The sequence below is a fragment of the Dermatophagoides farinae genome, chromosome 2 (assembly GCF_024713945.1).
Source record: "Dermatophagoides farinae isolate YC_2012a chromosome 2, ASM2471394v1, whole genome shotgun sequence".
Classification (NCBI taxonomy): domain Eukaryota; kingdom Metazoa; phylum Arthropoda; class Arachnida; order Sarcoptiformes; family Pyroglyphidae; genus Dermatophagoides; species Dermatophagoides farinae.
The window spans coordinates 6,469,508-6,487,010 of record NC_134678.1 but is presented as its reverse complement, the minus strand read 5'-3'; the positions used below and the strand labels follow the sequence as shown (position 1 = coordinate 6,487,010).

The 17,503-nt window shown below is 31.6% G+C and overlaps 6 protein-coding genes across 6 annotated transcripts; 1 reads left to right on the top strand and 5 right to left on the bottom strand.

Moving 5' to 3' along the window:
- Positions 1–93: 93 nt before the first annotated feature.
- On the bottom strand, positions 94–6,481 carry Chc (clathrin heavy chain). Its single transcript, XM_075728766.1, has 9 exons — positions 6,023–6,481; positions 5,660–5,949; positions 5,118–5,594; positions 4,901–5,062; positions 4,540–4,827; positions 2,538–4,487; positions 1,480–2,482; positions 1,030–1,430; positions 94–954 (listed from the first exon to the last, which is right to left on the bottom strand). The coding sequence occupies exons 2-9, from the start codon at positions 5,699–5,701 to the stop codon at positions 250–252; spliced, it is 5,028 nt and encodes a 1,675-aa protein (XP_075584881.1). The 5' UTR covers positions 5,702–5,949; positions 6,023–6,481; the 3' UTR covers positions 94–249.
- Positions 6,474–7,399, top strand: LOC124496556 (uncharacterized). Its single transcript, XM_047060090.2, has 2 exons — positions 6,474–6,725; positions 6,811–7,399. Exons 1-2 carry the CDS (start codon positions 6,696–6,698, stop codon positions 7,060–7,062), a joined length of 282 nt encoding a protein of 93 aa, XP_046916046.2. The 5' UTR covers positions 6,474–6,695; the 3' UTR covers positions 7,063–7,399.
- Positions 6,765–7,915, bottom strand: LOC124496547 (protein Abitram). Its single transcript, XM_047060077.2, has 4 exons — positions 7,583–7,915; positions 7,389–7,521; positions 7,182–7,328; positions 6,765–7,115 (listed from the first exon to the last, which is right to left on the bottom strand). The coding sequence occupies exons 1-4, from the start codon at positions 7,795–7,797 to the stop codon at positions 7,065–7,067; spliced, it is 546 nt and encodes a 181-aa protein (XP_046916033.2). The 5' UTR covers positions 7,798–7,915; the 3' UTR covers positions 6,765–7,064.
- Positions 7,858–9,869, bottom strand: LOC124496567 (poly(A)-specific ribonuclease PARN). The gene is made up of 3 exons (XM_075728772.1): positions 8,847–9,869; positions 8,603–8,769; positions 7,858–8,565 (listed from the first exon to the last, which is right to left on the bottom strand). The coding sequence occupies exons 1-3, from the start codon at positions 9,812–9,814 to the stop codon at positions 7,994–7,996; spliced, it is 1,707 nt and encodes a 568-aa protein (XP_075584887.1). The 5' UTR covers positions 9,815–9,869; the 3' UTR covers positions 7,858–7,993.
- Positions 9,870–9,963: 94 nt separating this feature from the next.
- Positions 9,964–15,515, bottom strand: LOC124496527 (cholesterol transporter ABCA5-like). The gene is made up of 6 exons (XM_047060056.2): positions 15,099–15,515; positions 14,816–15,025; positions 14,543–14,738; positions 11,898–14,485; positions 11,323–11,826; positions 9,964–11,242 (listed from the first exon to the last, which is right to left on the bottom strand). The coding sequence occupies exons 1-6, from the start codon at positions 15,303–15,305 to the stop codon at positions 10,055–10,057; spliced, it is 4,893 nt and encodes a 1,630-aa protein (XP_046916012.2). The 5' UTR covers positions 15,306–15,515; the 3' UTR covers positions 9,964–10,054.
- A 49-nt stretch (positions 15,516–15,564) lies between these two features.
- Positions 15,565–16,734, bottom strand: LOC124496536 (methionine aminopeptidase 1D, mitochondrial-like). Its single transcript, XM_047060067.2, has 2 exons — positions 16,088–16,734; positions 15,565–16,030 (listed from the first exon to the last, which is right to left on the bottom strand). Exons 1-2 carry the CDS (start codon positions 16,667–16,669, stop codon positions 15,653–15,655), a joined length of 960 nt encoding a protein of 319 aa, XP_046916023.2. The 5' UTR covers positions 16,670–16,734; the 3' UTR covers positions 15,565–15,652.
- Between the last annotated feature and the right edge of the window lie 769 nt (positions 16,735–17,503).

The following is a 17,503-nucleotide window of genomic DNA, read 5'->3' as shown; positions in this document are numbered from 1 at the left end:
AAAATTTTACTTTTACACAATTCAATTTCATTTTAATTTTTCCTCTGTTTTTCTACATAATGAACAAATAAATAAAAATGCAAAAAAAATAGATAAAAATCATTGAAATGACAATCAATGTCAACATTTTTATTTTTAATCGAATGTCTTTTTTCAAATAATAATTGGAATTATGGGAATAATATAAGAATCATTTATTAATAATCATAAGTGATAAATTAATGTTTATGAATTTTTATTAAAGATGTTTTACATTCCATAACTTGGAAAGAATTGTTGACCGGGTGGCGGCTGTGGTGGAAATCCTGACATTGGTGGCGCTGAACCAATCATTCCGGGTGGAGCGGTCAACATCAATTGATCTTGTGTATAAACGATGGATGATTGTTTTTGCTCGTTTTGAACAGATTCCTCTAATTTAGTGTCAACAGTTTCCTTCAATTCATCAGTTTTAGTTGTGTATTCACGAAGTATCTGTATCAAATAGGGCATTGCATATTCCATGATGTTGTGTCTCCAGGCTAATTCCAATACGACATCAGGACGAACCAGATCATAGCATTGATAGAGCATAGCTGAAAAACAAGCATGATTTTTTCGTTCCAAAAACCAAAGCAAAAGATCTTCGGCCACTTCGGCTTGTTTTGATTCGGCTGCATATTCCATAGCATCTTTGTAGAGACCATCCTTTTTGCATAATTCGACCGATTGTTTCCATCGATTGTTACTTTTATACAAATAAGCAGCAATACGTCGGAATTCAATCAGCTCATGTTTCTCCAAACGTTGTGCCAAAGCGATTGTATCGAAGTTGTCAAAGGCATCGATCGATGTACGTAATGCTTGATAATCCTCTTGTTCAATGAACAAATCATTCAATGCTTCATTGATTGCTTTATTATTCAAACTTTGTACAGATCGAAGGTAATTTTTCACCAATGGTAGATGATTTGTCTGAAATTTATAAAAAAAACATTAACAAACTAAATTTGAAAGAAAATAAAGTTGCTATTAGATGGCAAACATTACCTTGGTGAAGAAATTCACTGATCGTGTATGATCAATTCGTGGTGCTAGGACAAGCAAAAGATCATTCAAAAGTAGAGGTTTGAAATCCAAATAGAACTGTATAGCACGATAATAGAGTTCTACATTGGCCACTTTAGTGATCATATCTTTGAAATGGCCTTCTCGCCATGCTTCCGTTGGATGATTCATCATTGTTATAATAGCGTTATCATATTCTTCATATTTATCATAAAGGAATACTAATTCTGACCACAAATGAGCCGATTCAGCGGCACGAAGAACTTTTGGAATGTTAACTCGGCTCCAAAACAATTCAAGATGTTCACGCATCTTAGCCGGCTTATACTTGGAATAAAGAATGGCCAACTCAGTAAACATACCCATATGAGCACGTTCCAATCCTAAGAACATAGATTAGTAACATTTAATTATGAAAAACATAACGCCTACCTAAAGCAGCTTCAAGCATGGAAATCAATTCCTCAAAATATCCACGGCTTTGATAATAATTGATCAAATCTTCAAGTTCATCGGCATGGACTACAATGTGTAGGCCACACATCTGGGCCAAACGGAATTCATTGTGATCGACACAAGCAAAGCAAACTTCTTTCCAGGTACGAGTTGAATTGGCTTTACGAGCCGAATCGACAGCACCTTGGAATTGTTGCAAATGAACCAATGTGATAGCCAATTTTCCATAATTAGCAACATTATCATAAAGAATACGAGCAGGTTCATATAGTTTATCTTCGAAACAACGATCTCCGATTTTTGAGATATCTGCATTATTCGGGCTAGAAATGAATTCTTCCAAATCAGTCAACCTGTTTGTCTTGGCATAAGCATAGATCAATTCTGATTCAATATAAGGTTCCCGACTCTTCTTACGGGCCATTTGCAAATAACGAACCAAGTCTTCCCAACTGTTAGTTCGATGAGCGGTAGTGACAACATCCATAAAGTTGACCTGATCGCCTGCTTTGATGTACGAATCAATTGCTTCTTTCACCATATTTTCTTGTAATTGGGCTTTAGCCAACAAACTCCAAACAGCAGGTTCATTACAACGTTCAGCGAATTCATAGGATCGATCCAGATTCTTAATATGTTCAATCAACACTTGAATGGCTGAAGTGTTTACTTCGAATTTTTTGAATATAGCAAACGCTTCTTCATACAATTCCGAGCTTATTGCAATGTTAGCAATATCTGGTGCATCATAATTATCCAAACGATTTATGTATTCCATTACACGGCTATGATCAGCTTTGATGGCCGTTAATATTAACAAGTTTTGCAGATTACGATGATCCGAGAATACCGAATTGTCCAATACAATCTTTTCCAAGAGTTCGATTAATTCGTTGGGCAAATTGGCTGCCATGAAAGCTTTCACTGTGACTGATATATCTTCTGGATCTTGGGTTTCAGAAAGGGCAGTTTGGACCACCTTGAATAAAAAAAAAATTTAGTTATCAAGTACGAAACAATTATGAACAACAAACCTGATCAATGAGTTGTCGTCGATATGGATTGGATTCTTGTAAAACATCAGCCCAAAGATCTGGATCACGTCGTTTAACCAGATAGCGAGCTTCATTTTTAAACAAAGAATTTTCATTACAAACTCGAATGAGCTCTTTGTCACATTGTCCACGTTCATAAGCGATGAATGCCAAATGTGGATCACGTTTTTCGCAATACTTTCCAACAACTCGACTATCATAAAATTGATTCTCTTTCAAGAAACGTTCCGGATTATTATTTGAATCAATGTAGATTTTAGCCAAGGCATTATGTGTTTCTGGTTCTTGGCAACCTTCATGGATGCGAGTTTCAAGCCAAGGTAATAACAATTTGAGGCGATTACGTTTTTCCACCTCTTCGACAAGTTCATCTGTAGAAAATTGTCCTTTGACAGCCATAATCAATTGTTTAATAACATCTTCCGAACAATCGACATCCAATAATCCTCGTACAACAACTGGCAAACGTGAGGGGTTCACTTTTTGCACATAGATTTCGATATATTTGTGCAAATTATTACGATATAGATAAAGCACTAGATCATGAACGAAATCAAAGCGATCGCAAACAATAATCAATGGCAATTGATCAGTTAATTTGGCTTCTTTCAGGAAATTCTTTACACGTTCAGGATTGTAACAATTACTTTCACGGCATATACGTTCCACTTCTTTGATTTGACCGGTCTTGCAAGCAGCCTGAATATATTTAAAATGAACATCGGCATCTTGATTAAAGTTGACGATTGATCCGAGAAAATAGAATAAACCTTCGTAACTTTTGAATGATTCGAACAATTCAATCAAAGCAGTGGTTGTAAGCTGTTCATGATATTTGCCAGCCACTTGTACACAAATCTGTAAGTTTTGTCGAATGTTACTAGTAAGCATTGCTCGAAGGCATTCCAACGAATCCTCAACCGATAATGTGCCAAAATAGTTGACCAACCAATCTTGATTCAAAAGATGTGTGTGCACAATTGCTCGTTTGATGTCATATAGATCGGTATAATTTTCCAATGCTCGTTGATATAAACCAGCCTTTTCACAGAGCTGGGCAACCAAAGGACGATTATAATAGCTGAACATTTTGTTGGCGAGGATGGCGTCAGCCACTTGTGGGGCAGTAACCAAATTCATTTCCAGACAACGAGTCTGCAATGGTCCTTCTTCTTCACGATTATTTTTGAGAGCGTCCAACAGAAAGGCGGTACATTGTTGGACAAGATTGGCTTCCATAAAGGCATCAATCATTTGATTAATGTCACAAAGATTTTCTTCTTCCGAAACAATTGCTTGTGCAAATTCCGTTGCCTTATCCTGATTGGAACGAATAATGTGACGAAGTAAACTAAGATAATCAGGCTGGAATCCAACTTTTTTGGCATACAAAAATATTTTTTTGAATTGACCAGTTTCTGCGAATGATTGTACAACTTTCACCGGAACGTTTGCACGCAGATAAACGGATAAAGCCAATGTTGGATCAACCGGTTTAACTAAATCGCCCAATTCTTCGCTACATTCAAGTTTATCATCTTTGAGCCATTTTTCCAACAATTGTTTACGCTGTTGTTGAAGAACTGGTCGGCATAATTCCAATGATTCATATCTATTCAATTTGCCTTGATCTAAAAGGATGCCAAAATAATGAAGTAATGGTGATGATTGATTGGGTTGCGCTGGTGTTTGTTGAAAACGTTGAATTGTTTCATAGGTACGAAGAATGCCTTGCGGTGCAGTCGCTGCAACTTTAGCCGCTTCGATATATTGGCCAGTCGAAAAAAGATTATTGAATTTTTTGATGAACAAGTCATCAGCTCCAGCAAGATTGTTTCGTGAAGATATACGCAATGCCAATTCTGAATTTTGCAATGTATTATTTATGTATGGAATCAGGTTATTCTCATCGATACTAACAGAAAGAACCTATAAATCAAAAATTAGTCACAATTTATGTACATTAAAAAATAAATCGTACCTGGCCTTTTCGATTAACACCAATGATTCCACTGGTTGGCTCATATGGAGCTGTAACAAAAATGGTATCAGCGCTAATACGATTCATGTAGATACAAGTTCCGGATTCAACATCATACAAATGAATATAACCATATTTAGTGATCAAATAGATTAAATCATATTTAGGTGACATTTGCATGGCAATGGGAAAATCATTTTGAGCTTCCGGAGGAAAGAATACATCGACCTGCTTCTTAGGATATGGTTTGCTGCCGGTTGGTGCTGTGCCAACTTCCACTATATGAAGCTACAATATCATCATATTGCAATTGAAATTTAGTTATTTCCTCTGACATTGATCATCATGAAAATTTTATTACCTTCCCACCGGCTGCTGTACGAGCGGCGAAACAAAACAAATTAGATAGTTCCGTATTGCCTTCCATTTTGAATGTTGTAAAAGCAGCAGCATGTCCTTCAATTGGTTGACTAACTTTTCGAGCAACAGAATAAAGTTGCATGGCTCCAGTTACACGATTGCTCTATTTCCAAAAGGGTAATTCAATCAAAAAGAATTTAATCAAGTATTTATTTTACCTGTGCGGAAATACCGATCAAAACAAGCCATTTAGCTTGATGATCTGCACGATAATTGATGATTTGACAACCATTCAAAGAGGCATGACGATCGAAAGCTTTCTGTGGAGTGGAATCACCTTCCATTGACCAATGATGAACTGCAGTTTCAGTAACTAATGCGATTGTTTTGACATTAATCCATTTCCAGAAAAGAACATCTTCGGGCATTGTATGTGCTTTCATCATCGATTTCATTTCGATATTAAATATTTGCAATGTACGTTGTGCTTTCAATGCAATAACTTTTGTTGAAGGATTCATGATGGCTGAATCAGCCGATATTGGTCGTCGTATTGGCGTTGTTGGATTTGCCATATCGATAATTACCACTTGTGATGAATCACCAACTTTTTCTCGAATACAAATGAATTTATCACTCTCCATGGTGAGCATGTTGAAACTAATGCTCGATTGATTTATACCAATCTGGGTTAGCTATTGAAAAAAACAAAAATGAAATTATTGGGGCAAAAATGTTTAAAAATTTCAAAATTTTATACCTGGAGGTGTTCTTGAAATTTGATCGGAAGTGCTTGAGACATTTTTGGATCGTATTATTTTATTACTGTTGACCAAATCAATAATTATGGAAAATCAAGATGCAGTCCAAATGTAGACTAACACCTGCCCACAAAACAAATACGGATGGAATAACAATTTCAATCAAATTGATTGATTAAAAAAAATGGATTGGTGAGAATTTAAAAATATGATTGATTGATGATATACAATAATCTTGACCAAAATTCGATTGATGAAACGAATTGAAATGAAGAAAAATGTAAAAATCCTATGGATGTGGGGAAAAAAACACCGACAAGATTGTTGAAAATAAAAGACAGACAGAAGGCAATCAAACAGACCGATACAATAAAACGATTTTGATGATTATTATTAAAACGACGAAAGCTTGAATTGTAATATGAAACGCCGACTAATACCGATTGGCCTCTTATTGAGATGTGGAAGCTTTGAGCAGCAGAAGAAAGAAGCAGCAGCCAATGATTTTGTAAAATTGTATGACATACGCGCCACTATATACGAAAGTTATTTCAGGTGGTGGTGGCGATGATGATGATGATGATGATGATGATGGTGATGGTGGCAGTGGTGGTGGGTGTCAAAGCCAATTGTCAAATGAAAACGACACGACAAACACACGTATTTGATTTAATCGATTATATTTTAATTAAATGATGATGAATAAAAGGTCAATCACTAATTGTCATTAGTGAATAATAAATTATTATATTTTGGGGAAAGAAATTTTTTTTTTTTTTTACCATATACGAATGATTATGTGAATAATAGGGGTATAAATATGTTCACACACGGCCACATACATTCGATTTTTTTTTTTGCTAACTCATCAAAGGCGATTTGATTACCGATTCAAATCGATAGATGGCCATAGTGGAATATTCTTGTAGAGTGAGATACCACTTTAGTGTAAACAGGCCGTAATATAACCGCTGTTTTTAGCCAGTTTGACAATTTAGTTTGAATGATTGAAAAATTTTTGAATTTAAATTCATCATGGATGCTGTTGATTCAATTGAAGCGAATGTAAGTTAAAAAAAAAATTAATGTCAATGAAAAAAAAAATATATGAAGAAATTAATTATTTTTTTTGGTTAATTCTTAAAAACAGTTGCAACGAGATAAATTACGATTAGAAAAAATATCTTTGAAATTGGATTCAAACCTATATCGTTGTGGCAAAAAAATTGAACTACAATATGGTCAACAATGTGCTTTAGACAATATTGATCAAATTCCTCGAAAACTAAAAGAAATGTATGATCGATTGGAAAATTTAAAAGCTAAACGTGATGAATTTATCCAAGAGAATCATACAAAATTGGAACAATTAGAGAAAAGATCGGAAAAATTTTTAAAATGACTTTATTTTTTTAATGGAGGCATAATAATTGCTATATATCCATCGGTTAAAGGCTATTGACCAAAAAAAAAAAAAAAAACGAATTAATTTTTTTCATAAATTTCTGATTATTTATTCACCTTTTCTATTATCAACGATGGTTCATCTACTAGACATTTATTGATTTCAATAATTTTTCCACCCATACATGCTCGTATTGGATATGATGTTTCATCTTGACAATGTAACGTACAAAGAATCGATTCCGGTCCAACCATTTGAGCTCCCTGAAACATAAAATGAACATTGATTAATTGATTGTTGATAAAATTAATAAATAAATTTACCTTTTTTCCTTTTCCTTTAACTTGATTATCAAGTCTATTTACATTTTTATTTTTACCACAAAAATCAATGTTTTTGATTGATTTTTTCAAAACAATTATCTCATGTGATGGTGCTAAACATATGACTGCAATACTAATAAATTGCAAATGAATTAATAATTCGTGGTAACAAGGAAAAACATAATATAACAAACCGATTTGAATGAAGTAAAACAATTTGATCATAATTATGACCATCTTTACATTTTGGATGAACAATATTCTGATAATAACGCTCAGAAACTCCGGCAAATGGTTTAATGACACGAATCTGTTTTAATGCTAATTTAATTCCACTACTATCATCATCAGCAGCAGCAGCAGTTTCATGTGTAGAATTATCACCCATTTCAGAATTGTTAGCATCCATTATCAAGAATGTTTCATCAATTTTTTCGTTTTATAAAATTTAAAAAAAAACAAAACTCGATTCATTCATATGACATGATTTATACATGAACAAGTTTATACGGGAAAAGTAATAAAATTTCTTGAAATAGTTTTACAAAATGGTCAAAAAATTCATAATTAATTAAATACACACATGAATAAATTCAAAACAATGACTAATGAGTGGCAGTTGTCCAGGACATATTATCATCAAATAATTTGTCAACCATTTGTGATGACTTTTTCTTGACAACATTAGGGGATTTAATCGGAGTATTTGATAATTTGATTTTTTTCTTTACACATTCATCCAATGAGTCTTTGGATGTCATAGGCGTTGATTCATGTTTAGGTTTCATTGAAGTGGCTAGCGGTTGTTGCTTTTGTGCAGTATTGGTGGTTTTCTGCTTCATAAATTCAGAATAATGTTGTATCTTAAAACCGAATTTATATCCTTTAGGATTCACAATAAGTGCTTCAATAACTTCGGCTGTTTTACCTTCATCTCTTAGTATACAAAAAGCAGATTCTTCATCCAGAAAAACGATTCGATTCAATCCACCAAATTCGGCAAATATTAAATTCAAATCATGTCGTGTAAATGTTTTTGTAAAATTCATATGAAAAATGTGATTTCGATTCAATGGTTCATCGTTGCCTTGAAGATTCAGGAATTTGATATCATAATTTCCATAAATAAAAATTTGATTCCTAAATTTATCCAATATTTTGTTATTGTTAAAAAAATCTTCTAATGATAAATTATCCTTGGACACATAGATAACGGATCATTTGCACAAAACAACAACCAGTTATAAAGGAATCATATCCAGCTTCATGATAACGATTAAAATTATCATTACTATATTCGGATGGAGAATTTTTCAATAAGAATCCCGTTTCAAGAAATGGTTCACTTTGTACAGTTTCGAATACTTTTTTTAATGCTTTCATTTGGAATATAAAAAAAGAGTAATTTAATTAATTAAATTTGTTTTTAGAAAGATGTGATTATTTGCTTACCAATTTGTGGGAAAAAAATTCTTCAAACTTGGACACATTGAAATATGAGCCGTATCATAAACATTATTGAAACAACTTTTAATCGATTGTTTGAATTCATCATACTTTTCTGGTAATGGTTCAATGAATATATTGTAGATGTGTAACAAATCAAAAAACATGCCATGGCCAATTAATGGTTTCTGATGTTTGATCAATGATTTTATGATCAATGTGAATCCAACATTTTCAAACATTAATGCTTTAGCTTGTTCATCTTTTGGTTTTGGTGTACCTTTTTTCAATATTATCGATCCTTTGTTCTCGTTTTTTCCTGTTGACATTTGTATTGAATCATTGAATGATGATTTTCGTACAGTTTCATAGATTATTCGTCGATAATATGAATTACATTGTGGTAATATTTCTTCCTGTTGATCATTGTTATTCATAAATTTTATCAATTTATCATTGATTTCTTGAAAGAATTTTTTATCCTCATCTTTTTCTATTTCAATAAAATTTGTTTTCATTTGATTTTCTTCAAGTTTTGCTTTGATTTTTGTTTCAACTGTAGCTAATTGATTCAATGGAATGTATGTGATACCATCACGAATCACTTTATTGAAATCGAAACCATTTTCAACCAGAAATGTTAACGATGATGATTGGCTTAAAAAACAACGGTCACGTTGATCTTCGGATAAAAAGATACATTTTGATGGAAAAATATAAAAATTATATGAATGACAATCAAAATTATATTCATCTGTTGTTTTTTTAAATAAAGAAAGTCCAAATTGTAAAATTTGAAATTGATTTATATTTTGCCGTGTAGTCACATAAATTTGTTCATAATTATCTAGCTCATTATTTCTACGTTGATTATGAAACAGGCCACTGAATTCACAATCAATGGATATGAAATCACAATTTGAAATTTGTTCATCAATTTTATGGATATTTTGTGCAAAATTATGCTTGGTTATATCCATTTTTTTTTTTTTTTTTTGGATAAACAAAAAAAAATTTCAGAATTTTCAATCACGATGTGTTTATTAACACAATGTGCTTCGAAAAAAAAAGAGAATAAATATGGCATACATACGCGACATCTATCCGAAAAGTCCAAGAACTTGCAAAATTTTTATTTTATTTATACTAAAAACAAAATTAGAGATTTGGAATTTTATTTTGCCAAAGAAAAAAAAATTTCATTTTTCAAAAAATTAAAATCACAAATTAATATATTCATGAATTTTAGCAAATTCAATAAATAACTGTTCAATCGATGATTGATTTAGATTATATTCTTCAATTTCAGGATTATCTTTTACTAATTTTTCCATTGTACTGAAAAAATCGGCCAATGATTTAACATTTTTTTGTGGTATAATCAATTTAATTAGTTCAGGATTCTGTTCATTTATTCGCATATCTGGAAATATAGAAATAATTTCCGATTGTATACGGCCAAAATCGAATCCTTTTTTCCATTTAATTTCCAGAAAATATCCTTTACCATATTTGTTATTCAAATGTTGAATATTTCCTAAACATTTAAGACTTCCTTTTGCCATGATAGCCAAACGAGTGCATAGTGCTTCAATTTCTTCCATTGAATGGCTGGTCAACATGGCACTATTCGGACCATTTGGATCGAATTTTTTGATTATTAAATTCCACATTAATCTTTTTGAACTTGGATCCATTCCGGTGGATGGTTCATCCAACATAGTTAATTTAACATTAGCTAAAATCGATATCAATAAACATAGTTTTCGTTTATTTCCACCAGATAGTTTTTTAAATTTTCGATTCTGATATTCTTTAATTCCAAATGCTCTGATTAATTTATTGCATATATCATCGATTCTATTGCCTGGTATTCCACGTGTAGCCGCATACAAACGTAAATGTTCCATTAAAGTAATTTCGGGCCAAAATGGATTAATCTGTGGACAATAAGCCATCAAATTGGATGACAAACGATCTTTGAATGGTACACCTTCAAGATAAAGCTTTCCCGATGTTTCCAATTCATCTCTAACGATAATTTTCATGACAGTAGTTTTACCGGCACCATTTGGTCCAAGTAATCCAAAAATTTGTCCCGATTCAATTATTAGATTCAAACGTTTCACTGCTGTTTGTACTTTAAAGTCTTTGGTTAAATTACGAATTAATAATAGGGGTTTTTCTTCTTCAAATTTCGATGCAATTATCTGCTTGGCTCGTGATTTTTCATCATAAACATCTTCATCCATTTGTCTTTCATCATCAGGATTGGTTGCAACAGATGCTTCATCTCTTGGATCTTTTCTTTTCCGACAAAGCAATATCGATCGCCATGTTCTTCGTTCACGTTTCATTCGATCTAAATATGGTAACAATGCAATTCCGATTAAAAAATGGATAATCATCTATAAGAAAAAAGTAAAAACAAAAAAAGAGTTGAAAAAAATCAATAATTTTTCCCAATCATTTTATCATTTCTTCTTACAGCAACATATGCTGGAAGAATATTATTATTCCACATTAAATATGGTTTTAAACTTGGATAATCTTGTGTTTTTTGTTCCTTCGATACATATGATAAACTTTGAAATGCTCCAAACGGTATATAAAATGGCCAAATAAAATAATTGATTCGAAAAGAAATGTTTGATTTGAACAATGTACGAATAACATATGACATTATGTACATAAAACCGGCAATCAATGACGATATATTTGACATTAATGCTTGTGCAACTTCACGTTTGTTGAATAAATGTGAAAAAACATAACAGGTCATTATTGAACATGGTATGTATAGTAACATCAATATGATTCCACATATAAATGCATATGGATTGACAAAAAATGATAATGGTACATAAAAATATGTAGCTGCCATTATGACGAACACAAACATTCCAAATGTTAATGAATCAACTAATGCAGTGACTAGCCAATATTGTATGATTTTCATTCCGTTTATAGCCAAAAAACTTTTTATATTATCCTATGAGATTTGTAATGAAAAAAAAAATTCCAATAAATAAATTTCATTTGATTCTTACATTATTTACTTACATCTCTTTCTTTGATCGTTTCGGCAGCTAAATTAACCGGAAAAGTAGTAAGAGACATACCAAACATAACAATGAATAACATATCTAATCCATCTTCAAGCGTATTACTTCTATCGGGCAATGGATAACTTGCCGTTCGAATTTGGAAAAATTTTTCCGGTGCTTCATAATTTAAATGATCACCATGTATCAACATGTTGGTCAAAGCATTCTGTATAATGGGCAATGAATATTGATAGGATTTGTTGAATAATAAAATAAAATTTAAATCATCAATAGTTGTATCATTCAATGTGATGGCATAATGTTTTCCCAACATTGTGGTCAATAACATACTATCAACAGGTATGACAGGTCGAAACCAATTGGATAGAATTTTCAGCTCTTTTTCAATGTTAGGACCTGAATACAATACTGATCGATCTGGATAAATACTGGAATCAAGTACAGTACGTTTTGGCATTTGTTGCATTAATCGACTTGAAGTAAACACCATAAAACATACGATTACCATTGCTTGAATTGTAACCGACATTAAAAATTGCCAATTTCTTGTAATTGTTTTCAATTTGATATGGAAAAATTCCCACATTATTCGGAAACCATTTTGTTTAAATTTTAATTGATGAATTTCTTCAAAATCAAACAAATTTTGATTTTTCGATTTATTGGCATTCATCTGTTCCATTAGTATTTCATCATTTTCATAGCAGATTTTCAGAAAAACATCTTCCAATGTTGTTAATTTAATGCCATAACCAAGAATACCTTTATTATCATCGATCATTTTGTCAATTGATTCGAATAAATTGGGAAAATTTTGTGTTTCACTTTTTGGTAATGTAAACAATAATTCACTTTGTGTTTGACGATCAAATTTTGAGTTGTATATTTTTTCACTTATCATTGCTTCAACCTCCGAAATATCCGTTTGTTTTGGTTCAATTTCCAAACGAAGATGATAACCAACACCGAATTTATTCTTAAGAAACATTGATGAACCACAACATCGAATCGAACCTTTCACTACGATAGCTTTTCTATCGGCCAATACATCAGCTTCATACATTGTATGCGTACTAAGCATGATGACACGATTCTTTTTATATGAACGCAATAATGCCCACATTTTTTCTCGTGAATATGGATCAACACCACTGGTTGGTTCATCCAGAACAATTATTTGTGAACCTCCCACCAATGCAATAGCCGTACATAGTTTTCGTTTCTGGCCACCGCTTAATACACCTGCAGTATGATACATTTTGGGCATTAAATCAGTCTGTGATAGTAAGAATCGAATTTCCTGTTCTAATCGATTACCGCTAGCTCCTTTGATTCGTCCAAAGAATCGTAAATGTTCCAATGGTGTCAATTCATCGAATATGATATCCTCTTGAAAGCAGATTCCAAATCTTGTTCGAAGATCAGCAAGATTGAAAACATTGTTTACATTAAGATTACAGATACTTATATGGCCAAATGATGGCTGCATTGAACCAACAATCATATTTATCAATGTAGTTTTTCCAGCTCCATTTTGACCCAATAATGCTGTAATCTGTGATTCATATATATCCAGTGATAAATCATTTACGGCAATCGATGATTTATCATAAATTTTTGTTACATTCCTAACTTGAATTAGATTACTATCTTGTAAATCATCACCAATCGATTCAATATCCACTACTGTTGGTGCTTGTTTTTTTTGTTGTTCTTTCAATTTTTCACTTCGAACCGGTGTTTTGAATAATCGAATAAAATTAAGTAGAAATGTTTCTTTGTTTGTAAGAAAAACATCTGCTAATATTAGTATCACTAAATAAAGGCCAATATCGATTATGATCATAATGATACCGAAACCAAGTGAATATTGTGAGAATGAATACCATGGAATATTTTCAATAGTTAACATTGAATATTTAATCGTATAAGCAAATGCCAATGGAGAGAATATTGATAGCAATCGTTCAATTTCGAATGGAACTGCCATTAATTCTAAACCATAAAATAGCCAAGGAATAGAGAAACCAGTTAATGAGCTAACAATTGATGCCACTTTAGTTGTCCGAAATGGTACACTAACGATAAATCCAATAAGTATTAATGATAATGAATATAGTTGTAACATTATATAAAAATATAATGGATTCATGAATATTGTTAAACCAAGCATAACAAATACAGCTGTGGTAAGTAAACATGGTAAAACACTTAACATAACTTCAACAAATGTCCATGATAACCAATATGGTAATGTTTTCATTCCCATTAAATGCATTGCTTCTTTAATACGTTTCTCTTTTTCAAGTACCAATGTTACCGGAACAATAGAAAAAAATGGCATGAATGATAATGTAATAAAGCTGATTACCATTTTCATATGATATTTGCTCATGCTAAATGATAATGGTTGTGGAAAAACACCAATTTCAACATTTGGTACAATATTACTTCGATATGATCGATCCATGAATTTAGTGATTGATGTATCAATTATTGCTTGAATTGTACAGAATCCATAACTATAGAATTTATATCCTTCACAATCAGGTTTTCCTGTCAGGCCTTTATCTTCACAATCACCTAGATAATTATTTATTATCGAATGTATAAACAAATCAGACATTCTATTATACTTACCTATACCACCGATTGGTTGAATTGGTAAAAAACGTTTTTCCATTCTTATCGTATATTCAATAGTTCGATTTTTATATGAATCAAATGAAATGAGTAGAAAATTTTCCTGTAATGATTGTTGTTCATGAAATTTTTCAAATTGTTCATAAGAATGAAATGTAGTGTTATAGGTGATTGACCGTTGAAATATTACTGGCTAAATATGGATAAATTGATTATTGATTATAAAAATTGATTTATTGTCTCTATTCAAATGTATGCCATTATACTAACCGCAATTCTATCAATAGTATTGATCATTTTTTCCAATCCTTGCCTGTCGAATACATTATTATTGATTATATACCATGTACGATAAATGGACAATAGTGGAGGAAAATAAAGTTTAGAATCAATGATTGGATCATCAATTTGTGTGACTATTTGAAATCTTGGTGGTTGAAAAAACATATTACTTAGAATGAATAATGGAAAAAGTAGTTGCTAAATAATCAAAATAATAAAATCTTATTATTATTATTAATTGTAATTTATTATTAATATGACCAACTCTAACCATTAATGTTTTAATAAATTGTCGTCGTTTGATGGTCACATTACGGATAGCTAATGCTGAAAATTGTTGTCGAAATGAAACATATCTTGGTTCGAATTTTCTCGCCGTTTTAGCTGTTGCCGATGATGATGATGATGGCGATGATGACGATGATGTAGAAGACGTTGTCGCAAACGATTCTAAAAAATATTCCATATTCGAAGCCATATTTTCAACTGCGAAACAAAAAAGTTTCAAATTTCAACAAGTTTTATATGGAAAATTTTTTCCATTCGAATAATAAAGTAATTATTTCTACGAATATTCCTAAAACAATAACCACAAAATGAAAAAGCTAAATATTCTGATTTAATTATCGAAATGAAAATCAATCAATAGGAAAAAAAATAATCAAATCGATAAAAAAAATCGATAATTAATCTCATCACTTTACTTAAAAAATAAAATATATCTTAAAAATTTGACATTGGTTTCCATAGAATTTGTATTTTTTTTAATCAATGATGATAAGATAGATATAACATAAATAACCTATTATTATTATAAAAAAAAAATTATATTTCAGTCAATATAACAGCATCCTGTTTTCGAATCCAAATTGTATGTTCAAATTGTGCTGATCTGCAATCATTTTCGCTGGCAACAGTCCATCCATCATCAAACATAACAACATTGCCAGGTGTTTCCAATATGATTGGTTCGATTGTAAACACCATATTTTCGAGCATCATTTCATTCGATTCATGATCATAATGAAGTATCTGTGGATTTTCATGCAAATCTTGGCCAACACCATGTCCGCAAAATTCTCGAACAACATCCATTTCATATTTTCGTGCAATATTTTCGATTGTTTTTCCAATGGTAGATATTAGCTGACCATCGCGGCAAATTTTGATCGCTTCGTATAGACATAATTCGGCAACATTCATCTATATTGGAATAAATAAATTAAAATCTGCAAAAAAAGCATTGAAATAGTTGCTTACAAGATGTTTAGCTTGTTGATCACATTCTCCAATGGCAAAAGTGTGACAACAATCTCCATGAAATCCATCATGATAGATGGAAACATCAATGGAGATAATATCACCTTGTTGTAATGGTCTTTGATCAGGGATTCCATGTACAGCTATATTATTAACAGAAGTGGTTACACATTTAGGAAATCGGCTATAATTCAATGGTGATGGATAACATTTATGTTGAAGACAAAGATCATAGACAATGTCATCAATATCTTCACATGTCATTCCAATTTTAAGACGATCGCCGGTTGTCATTAGTATAGTTTTAGCAATTTTACAAGAATTCCATATTTTTTCTATATCTTTTTGGTCTTTAACATAAACTGAATTACGATGTTTACTAGGTTGGCCATGTTTTGCATAATCAGGTAAAAGAATATCTGGAGGAAAATATCGAGTAACATGTGATTTTGGATATTTTGGTTCAATTATTTCATATGATAAAACATTTGTAGTTGAACATTTTTGACTAGCTTGATATAAATTGAATTTTCCCAATACATCTCGAATAATTTTTAATGTTCCACGGGTTGATAATAACATTATTATAAAACGAATATATTATAAACCTCGCGGTATTTATCACATTCAATATATCAGATGATGATTCGAACCAAAAATTAAATAAACACAAGCGCAAACCAAATAGGTTGAAATAGTGATGAATATTTTTTTTGAATGATAAAAAATGCGCCAACCTCACCATATACAAAATAGTATGGATCATGATCAAAAGAGGTCTCTATGAATACGGATGTCAATTCTGGTAGAATCCAAAAAAAAAAAAATCTAAAGATCACCCCTCTTTTTATTCTAGCTTTTCATCAGACAGACGACCATCTATATAGATATTAAATGGTGAAGGAAGTGGAAGGTAATTTTTATATATAATAAACATGGTGGTTTCATTTATAGCCATAAAATCGGGCCATTGTATTCTATCGTTGTTTGTTTCTATAACCATTAGAATTTGGAATATATTTAGGTCGATTGACTGTGAGCAAATCGACAAACCTAGTAGTAGTAGAATTTTGAAGTAACGGTTTTTTCTCGTAAAAATATTTATTATTGATCTATTCACTGGAAATTTGTATATAACAGAATATATATACAGAATTTCAGGGGAAAAAAAGAATCTAGCCACTGGTATGAAAATGATGGCCACAATTAACGTGACCAATCAAGCTATTCATATTCAATTTCAAATAGTAAAAGATTTTGTTTTTTTTTTGGGGGGAAGGGGCAGGGGGTTACGGAAAATACAATTTCCGTTGGAGACAAAAAAAATGGTGAGTATTGTTCATATACAGAACGCAGCATATAGCTCAAAAGAATCAAGACGATTTTTCAGGAACGGTGGCCATAGAATATTATTTG

Excerpts from the sequence above, each read along its gene's own strand:
- Chc (XM_075728766.1), bottom strand. The coding sequence starts at position 5,701 with ATGTCTCAAGCACTTCCGATCAAATTTCAAGAACACCTCCAG. Across the intron at positions 5,595-5,659 it reads AATTTCAAGAACACCTCCAG|CTAACCCAGATTGGTATAAA; the intron begins GTATAAAATTTT and ends TTTTTTCAATAG. Across the intron at positions 2,483-2,537 it reads GACGACAACTCATTGATCAG|GTGGTCCAAACTGCCCTTTC; the intron begins GTTTGTTGTTCA and ends TTTTTATTCAAG.
- LOC124496556 (XM_047060090.2), top strand. The coding sequence starts at position 6,696 with ATGGATGCTGTTGATTCAATTGAAGCGAAT. Across the intron at positions 6,726-6,810 it reads TTGATTCAATTGAAGCGAAT|TTGCAACGAGATAAATTACG; the intron begins GTAAGTTAAAAA and ends TCTTAAAAACAG.
- LOC124496547 (XM_047060077.2), bottom strand. The coding sequence starts at position 7,797 with ATGGATGCTAACAATTCTGAAATGGGTGATAATTCTACACATGAAACT. Across the intron at positions 7,329-7,388 it reads TTAAAGGAAAAGGAAAAAAG|GGAGCTCAAATGGTTGGACC; the intron begins GTAAATTTATTT and ends TTTATGTTTCAG. Across the intron at positions 7,116-7,181 it reads CATCGTTGATAATAGAAAAG|CCTTTAACCGATGGATATAT; the intron begins GTGAATAAATAA and ends TTTGGTCAATAG.
- LOC124496567 (XM_075728772.1), bottom strand. The coding sequence starts at position 9,814 with ATGGATATAACCAAGCATAATTTTGCACAAAATATCCATAAAATTGAT. Across the intron at positions 8,770-8,846 it reads TTGAAGAATTTTTTTCCCAC|GAAAGCATTAAAAAAAGTAT; the intron begins AAATTGGTAAGC and ends TATATTCCAAAT. Across the intron at positions 8,566-8,602 it reads TTGTTTTGTGCAAATGATCC|ATTTTTTTAACAATAACAAA; the intron begins GTTATCTATGTG and ends TATCATTAGAAG.
- LOC124496527 (XM_047060056.2), bottom strand. The coding sequence starts at position 15,305 with ATGGCTTCGAATATGGAATATTTTTTAGAATCGTTTGCGACAACGTCT. Across the intron at positions 14,739-14,815 it reads ATACTATTGATAGAATTGCG|CCAGTAATATTTCAACGGTC; the intron begins GTTAGTATAATG and ends ATCCATATTTAG. Across the intron at positions 14,486-14,542 it reads TCAACCAATCGGTGGTATAG|GTGATTGTGAAGATAAAGGC; the intron begins GTAAGTATAATA and ends ATAATTATCTAG.
- LOC124496536 (XM_047060067.2), bottom strand. The coding sequence starts at position 16,669 with ATGTTATTATCAACCCGTGGAACATTAAAAATTATTCGAGATGTATTG. Across the intron at positions 16,031-16,087 it reads ATCAACAAGCTAAACATCTT|ATGAATGTTGCCGAATTATG; the intron begins GTAAGCAACTAT and ends ATTCCAATATAG.